Below are 8,297 nucleotides of genomic sequence, written 5' to 3'. Positions count from 1 at the left end.
GAGGCAGCTTGGTTTTGATGTTTCTGTTAGGGAATACATTTCGGTAGGAACAAAAGTTACCCTACTTTTATGTATTTGCAATGATGATTTCCCCCAAGCAGCTTGGTTTTGATTTCTCTGTTAGGGAACACATTTCGGTAGGAACAAAAGCTCCTCCTACTTTTATGTATTTGCAATGCCGATTTCCCCCAGGCAGCTTAGTTTTGATGTCTCTGTTAGGTACCCGCCGCATGTGTCGTCGATTTCTACCAATCAGAAGTGGATATTTCCGTTAGGATAGGGGTTCAGATTTTTCAATTGTTCGATAGTTAGTTTCATGACATATATTATTTTCTTCAATATAAAAAATTGTTATGGAGTGCCGAAATCGATTGACGCAAAAATTTCATCAATCCATCATGAAATGACTGAGCAAAAAATTTTAAATTGGAAATTGGAAAAAAAGGCAAATATGTGTTCTTCCTCATTATGTTCTCTGAAGTTGAAGCTCTAGAATTTACGCTCCAGATAAATGTAATTGTCGTAACGTTTGCAGGTCCCCTTACCTTAATCCTTGAACGTATTCAGTTTTTCTTTATAGAGATTTGTACATTCTTCGTCCCACCACAAATTAGGAGGACATCTGCGAAACGAATTATCAAAAAAACCGCTTTGTCTGCGAATCAATAGCATCAATAGTTGTGAATTAATTCAGCTAGAAGATACTATTCTTCTGACGGAGGTAACTCATGGACTAATATCACCGAAATTATTTTAGAATATCTCTTCCAATCAATGTTCCTAGATAAATCATGCTGAACATTTATAGTTCTAGACGATTCGAAATAATTTGAAATAGAAAAAGTGATCGGCAAATGATCACTTCCATGTGGCTCTTGGATAACCTTCCAAATACAATCTAATGATAAAGAGGAAGAACAAATCATAGATGTTCAACATCTTGTCCGAACAATGTTATGGCTCAGATATGAAAGAGTTAAGTTTTGGTAGAAGGTTTCTACTCATTTCGACCTCGGTTAGCTCAATTATTCTATGTAAGGTACTGTTAAATACTGGTAAAGCATCAACTAAACATTGGAAGTATTTCTTGTCATCGTATTCATACCAATTATTCATGGATTGGAACGAAACCAAACATAGAACATAGATTCATCGCTAGCTCGTTTGAAAAAATCTAATACTTCAAATGATCAATACCGTATGAAAGTTGAAACAAAGTTCTGTTATTTTTTATTTGCGTATTGTTGGCACAGCCGACAAGACTTCGGACCACCGTTTAGCAAACTCGTTTGGAGGTTATTTTGAGTTGCTTTTAAGCTGTAATTTTTATTTGGTTTTAATATCTAATTCATGTTTAATTTATAAATAATTACGTTTTTAGTCCTGCTTGTGTTAGATAATCTGCTGTCCAACTAAAGGTGCTGTGCTGCTTTTAATTATACGTCCAATGTGTTCCTTTGTGATTTGTTGTTTGTCTGAATGTTTACATGTTATTTTTTAGATATTTTAGTATTCATATGTGTGAGTGAGTGTTTGACAATTGTGTGCTCATGATCTGTCAATCTATTGTTTTCTCGTCTGCAATGTCTTCAGTCACGGGTTCCTGTAACGTTGAATAACCCACTGGTAATTTGTGCTCGGTGCTGTTCGGAACATCCCCCGACCCGTATTGCTGCGAGTTCACTCCAGTTGTACCTGCTACTTCCAGAACTGCCATTTTGACCACTGGGCGATGGATGACTCCCGAAGTTGTCTTCACTACCGCACTGCGTACTCGACCATCTCGACCTGGGGATACTCGTAGTACACGTCCTCGCAGTCACCCGTTACGCAGATGTTCTTCAACTAGGACTACGAGATCCCCCACCTGAATTGGTCGGCAGTCGTTGAACCACTTCGTCCGCTTGGTAATTGTTGGGAGGTACTCCTTCACCCAACGACTCCAGAACTGGTCTAAAAGTTGTTGGCATGTGTTCCAGGTTGAGTATGCTTCCAACTTCTCGTCGTCGATGAAGTGCCTCGTTGGTTGATTTACTCCACTCGTACTCAGCATCAAGAAGCAGTTCGGTGTCAGTGCTTCGTGCGCCTCTGATTCTATTGGTAAATAGGTAAGTGGCCGCGAATTCACGATCGACTCCGCCTCGACCAACAATGTCAAAAACATTTCATCGCTCGGCTTACGAATTGTAGACAACGAAGCCAAAGCACTCTTGATTGACCGGACCATGCGTTCCCAACACCCCCCCATATGCGGTGAAAGCGGAGGGTTGAAACGCCACTGCGTTGCTGTATTAGTGAACGTTGAAGCCAGACTTGTGTACATTTGCTGCAACTCCTTCTTCAACTCGTTGTTTGCACCAACAAAGTTGGTTCCCTGATCGCTAAATATTTCGGCAGGTGCCCCCCTCCTGTCGATGAATCTCCGAATTGCCAGTTTAAAGGACTCCGTGGACAAGCTGTGCGACACCTCTAAATGCACAGCACGTATAGTGAGGCAAGTAAATATCGCCACCCACCGCTTCACATCACTGCGTCCTTGTCTGATTAACATTGGTCCAAAGTAGTCCACGCCAACGAAAGAAAATTGACGAATGTAGGATGTGGTCCTCTCTGGGGGCAAGGGAGCCATCCTAGGTACTGCAGGTACCGCTTTGTAGATCTTACACCATTGGCAAAGTTTTCTGACCTGTCGAAACGCCGCTCTCATTTCTGATACGTGGAATCTCTGACGCATCTCGTTCACTGCTGTCTCTGCGTTCCGATGTTTGAGTTGACGATGGTACCAATTTATCAGCAACTGAGTTCCATAGTGGCCTTTCGGAAGGATTACAGGAAACTTGAAGTCTGTTGACAAGTACTCGGAAATCGAAGCTCTACTGTCCATACGAATGACACTGTGCTTATCCAGGAAAGGTGATAACTTGCGAAGCTTACTCGTTTTCTCCAAACCTAGTTGCTGTTCCATCGGTAGCTGCTTATTTCTAATGAGTGTGATGATTTCATCTCCGTAAGCCTCTTGCTGGATTTGCTTAAAAATCTCTGACTCTGCCTTTCGTAATTCGTCCTGATTCAACTAATTCGTCCTGATTCAACTAATTCGTCGTTCCTGCAGTTTGCTTTTTGACTCTGCGGTGCAGTTTCCAAAGATATCTGAGAACATACGCTACAGCTCGCACCAAGCGTTCCCATTTTGAGAACCTTCCGAACACGATCAGCTGCTCAACTATTGCAATTTGATGGTGAATGTGGATGGGGCGAAGCTCTTCTGGTGTCTCTGTAACACGTAGATCTTGATGAGGCCATAGATCAGGATGCTGATAGAGAAAAGCTGGTGCTTGGAACCAGCGACTACTGTTGTTGATAGAAGGTCCCTTGCCCCACTTCGTTGCTTCGTCCGCTACGTTCCAACGAGAAGGAATCCATCGCCACTCGTCTACCTGAGAATTCTCAAGAATCTCAGTCACCCGGATAGCAACAAACTGTCGATATTTTCTCTGGTCTGAACGTATCCACGAAAGTGCGGTGCTGGAGTCGCTCCAAAATACTCTGCGTGTAATAACTAGGGTGTGGTATTCTTCGACCGATTTGGCAAGTTTCACCCCAAGAACGGCCGCCATTAATTCCAATCTAGGAATCGATATGGGCTTTAGTGGAGCAACCTTTGTCTTCGCTGAAACAAGAACGCAGCGAACTGTTTGTTGTTCGATGATTCGGAAATAAGCGACAGCGGCAAAGGCCTCCTCACTGGCATCCACGAAAATATGCAGCTCAAGTGAACGATAGATCTCACTTGAACTGCCAGGAAAGTAACTTCGGGGTATTTGTATTTGCTCAAGTTGCTGCAACAGGGTCAACCAGCGCTCCCATTGACTAACTAGCTCATCGGGTATACGCTCGTCCCATCCGATTTTCGAACGCCAGATGTTCTGAATGAGCATTTTTCCGTGGACCACAAAAACAGCTACCAATCCTAAGGGATCAAATATGCTCATCACGATCCGAAGGGTCTGTCTCTTGGTTGGAATATAATTACCCTGGATCAGCGGTAGCATTTCTTCGCGAAACAACCCTTGGAACACGAAAATATCTGGATCTGGTTTCCAAATCATGCCGAGAACTCGTTCACTAGTAGTTGACTTGGTCACTGCGAAGTACTTCGACGTTTCCACGTTCCTTTCCCCGACCCGTGTTAGAAAGTCGCTGGAGTTCGAGAGCCAGTTACGGATATGGAAGCCAGCTTTTGAGTGGATTTCCTTCACTTGTTGCGCAATTTGTACCGCCTCCTTCATCGTGTCTACACTGTACAAAAAATCATCCACATAGTGATGTTTTAAGATCGCTTCAGCCGCTCGTGGAAACTGCTTAGAAAATTCTTGAGCGTTTCGATTTTTTATGAATTGTGCTGCGGATGGGGAGCACGTAGATCCAAACGTCGCCACTTTCATTGCGAAAACCTCAAATTGTTTCGACGGATGATCTCTCCAAAGAAACAGCTGCGCCGATCGATCTTCCGGTTGTATCAATATTTGGTGGAACATTTCCGAAATATCCGCTGTGATGGCGACTTGGAATTGTCGGAATGGACAAAGTACAGCGGGAAGCGGAGTAAGGAGATCAGGACCAGCTAGTAGATTGGAGTTCAATGACTGACCCTGGACCTTGGCTGCAGCATCCCACACTAAACGTAATTTGTTTGGCTTTCTTGGATTGATTACGACGTTCAACGGTAAGAACCAAGTCCTATTCGCGTCTAATGCGGCTAGTTCCACCTGGCTGAGTTTGTAGGCATATTCTTTGGATTGATACTCCTTCATCTGCCCTCGCAATTTGTCGTAAAGCTCTGGTTTGGACGCCAAGCGACGTTCAAGGCACTGGAGTCTTCTTTCCGCCATTGGTCTGCTGTTTGGAAACTGAATATAGTCGTGTTTCCACAGCAAGCCCGTCTGAAATCTCCCCGTAGGTGTTCGAACCATAGTGCGCTCAAGTATTGCACGTGCACGAATGTCATCGTCGCTTTCTACGATCGGTGAAATTGAACCAACGCTTTCCAAAGCGAAAAAGTCCTTCACGAGATCATGGAGCTCCTGATCGGGCGAACGAGCACAGATGTGAAACTGTAACTGGACCTTAGAATCAGGACCAGCGTTGATGGCTCCATAAACCGTCCAACCTAACCGAGTTTTGGAAGCAATCGGTTCATTTCTGGAACCTTCACGACATTTCAGAGATGTTTTTAAATATGAGTTGTCTAAACCGATTAAAATGGTAGGAACTGCACTTTTATAGTTACGGACTGGTAACCCACGAAGATGAGAAAATTGTTGACTGATTTCCGAATAATTCAGTGACTGAACTGGTAGATTCATTTTTTCAACTGTGTGGATCCTTCTTAATGGATGCCGTTTCGTATGACCATCACCAGAGATTTCCAGATTAATCAGTTGTGACTCGTTTTCTGTACGCTCGATGTCATTTGTCCACTGAAGACAGAGTGGATTTACTTCGCCTCTCACTCCCAATTCCTTTGCGATGTGGGATTCCACCAGTGTGGTGGATGAACCGTCATCTAGGAACGCATATGTATCAATGACTTTGCCATTCCCATGCAGTGTTACAGGCAGTATCCGGAAAAGGATAGTTGGTTGGAGTTTGCGATGCACAGTAACCATACTAGTTGTCTTCGGAACTTCAACGATCTGTGACACCAGTGGCTTTCCAGGATGAAGAAGTTTATGGTGACGTTCCTCACATCCATTCTCACCATTCTGGACGCTTTACACGGAAATTTTCCATGAGATACCAGACAACGGCGGCATAAATGTTGCTCTTGGGCGAGTTTCCATCGGTCGTTCAAGGTCATATTTCGGAAAGTGTAGCAGTCCTTAGCCTTATGCCCTTCCTTTTGGCAGACTGGACACGGCTTCGGTGTAACTCCTTTGTGGTTGACTATGCTGATATTCGGCTTATCCTTCGAAATGTCTGTAGCGTGTGCGTTCACGTACAACTTTTCTTTGGGTTTGGGTTTCTCGTGCCTGCTCACGCGATGCTCATCGGCTTCGTAAGTGAAGGTGACGTCACTGACCGCCGTTACTATGTCGTCCATATAGCTACCGAACGTAGTGAGATCTACGACTCGTTGTTGTCGCTTGAAGAGGGACCAATTCAATTTTATGTTCGCAGGCAATTTGTTCACCAGTTCCTGTAAAAGCATGGGGTTCGACAGGTGATCGTTAAGCCCAGCTGCTCGAAGATGTCCGCAAAGATTCTTGCAGGCCAGCCCAAAGCTTATCAACGTGTCCAATTTCTCGGGTTTAGGTGTTGGGGTTGCTCGTATCTTAGCTAACAACGAACTGATGATCAAATCTGGACGCCCATACAATGTTCTCAGTGTATCGATGATCGAAGGTACTGACGACGGAAGCATCAGATAACTCCGGACCGCTTCCAATGCGTTTCCCTTAAGGCAACGTTGAAGACGCATCAAATTCTCTCCATCTGAATATCCACACATCTCTGTAGAATTCTGAAAGCTGCTCAGAAACAACGGCCACTCGACTGGATCGCCCGAAAAGATAGGAAGTTCTCTGGGAACGACTTGTCTGGCAGAGAGTTGTTGTGAACTGGGACCACAGAATAACTGTCTCGAAACGGTGGCGGGATTGGAAATAGGTGCGATAACCATCGGTGAAACGATTGGTGATAAACAAGCGGACACTGTATTTGCGGAGGGGGGTGGAATTCGATGCTGCGGAGTACTCATAAGCGACGGAACGAACGACAAGGCAGGGGGGGTTTGGCATGGACCGGTCGAAGTGGGAGGTGCATTATAATTTATTGATTCAACTGGCATTGTACACGGCGGGGTTTTATCGAAAATTGAAATGCTTGTTGTATTCGTTAACACACCTCTCTTGATAGTGTCTACTGGCTTTGAGCACGTCTGACTTACCGAACTGCTAACAAGTTCATTACCCTTGTTCTTTGGAAACTCATACTCAGGAATTCTGTTGCTAACAATCTGCGATGCCGACAGATTGGGTGCTGTGACTGGTAGTGTGTTCTGAGGTGGCTCTTTCGCCAGCTGCAGCTGTAGACCATCCATTCGTTTTCGCAGCTCAAACAGTTGCTGCATCAGATCATCGGGATGCTGCGTTGCAGAGATAGAAAAATCCACCTGGTGATTCTGCCGGAACGGGTAGTTGTCTAATCCTCCAATGGCTTCACTTTGTAAACCACTAGCGTTGGTTGTGTTGGAAAGCTGCATACCCATATTGCGAGGAACAGACACTCGAGTATTGGCTGGAGTTATATTGTTGCATACGGTACTGACTGGATTAAGAACGGTGGGCTGCAACTGCACATTTTGTGCGGTGAGCTCGGATGTGATTGGCATCACTTGCGGTGCTGGTACTGAAAGGATTTGTTTCGGTAGGGTTCCGGTCCGAGACGGAATACTAGTGGGGATTGGTAACCCGGTACTGACACTCGTAGTCGGGACTAACTGCTGAACCCATTCCTGTATCCTTTGTGTACTGCGACGCGATCGACGACTTCTGACACTCCCGTTTTCCTCTTCGTCCAGTTGAGCTTGGAGAACATCGTACTTTTTGGCGAGATACCTTTTCTCCACCTCCTTTTCCTCCTCCAGACGTTGAAGCTCAAGCACTGCTCTGGCTCTGGCACTCGCTGTTGATCGACTGGATCTTGAGCTTGCGACACTTGGGAGCTGTACAGCCGGCGGGATGCAGGCCGCACACACGAAATGTCGATCTTCCGCTTCAATGCTAGCTGTCACGTTAGCACAAGTGTAGTGGTAATATCGGGTGCAGCGCTCGCATTGTACCATGTTCGCTTCAGCTTCATCCGGACGACCGCATGAGCATCGTTCATCGGCAGCTGGAACCGGATTCGAACCAGCGGGAGCGTTCTTCGACCTTGGCATCTAACAAGATTTTCGCTTAAAAACCTTAAAAGTTTGTTGGCACAGCCGACAAGACTTCGGACCACCGTTTAGCAAACTCGTTTGGAGGTTATTTTGAGTTGCTTTTAAGCTGTAATTTTTATTTGGTTTTAATATCTAATTCATGTTTAATTTATAAATAATTACGTTTTTAGTCCTGCTTGTGTTAGATAATCTGCTGTCCAACTAAAGGTGCTGTGCTGCTTTTAATTATACGTCCAATGTGTTCCTTTGTGATTTGTTGTTTGTCTGAATGTTTACATGTTATTTTTTAGATATTTTAGTATTCATATGTGTGAGTGAGTGTTTGACAATTGTGTGCTCATGATCTGTCAAT

At 44.6% G+C, this 8,297-nt stretch overlaps 1 protein-coding gene across 1 annotated transcript; it reads right to left on the bottom strand.

Annotated features, from left to right (window-relative positions):
- Positions 1 to 1,819: 1,819 nt before the first annotated feature.
- On the bottom strand, positions 1,820 to 7,942 carry LOC129772966 (uncharacterized). Its single transcript, XM_055776509.1, has 3 exons — positions 5,762 to 7,942; positions 3,177 to 5,711; positions 1,820 to 3,049 (listed from the first exon to the last, which is right to left on the bottom strand). The coding sequence occupies exons 1-3, from the start codon at positions 7,940 to 7,942 to the stop codon at positions 1,820 to 1,822; spliced, it is 5,946 nt and encodes a 1,981-aa protein (XP_055632484.1).
- Positions 7,943 to 8,297: the final 355 nt, after the last annotated feature.

Source organism: Toxorhynchites rutilus, chromosome 3, assembly GCF_029784135.1.
Source record: "Toxorhynchites rutilus septentrionalis strain SRP chromosome 3, ASM2978413v1, whole genome shotgun sequence".
NCBI lineage: Eukaryota > Metazoa > Arthropoda > Insecta > Diptera > Culicidae > Toxorhynchites > Toxorhynchites rutilus.
Note: the sequence above shows the minus strand (reverse complement) of the source record. Positions and strands in the feature narration are given on the sequence as shown.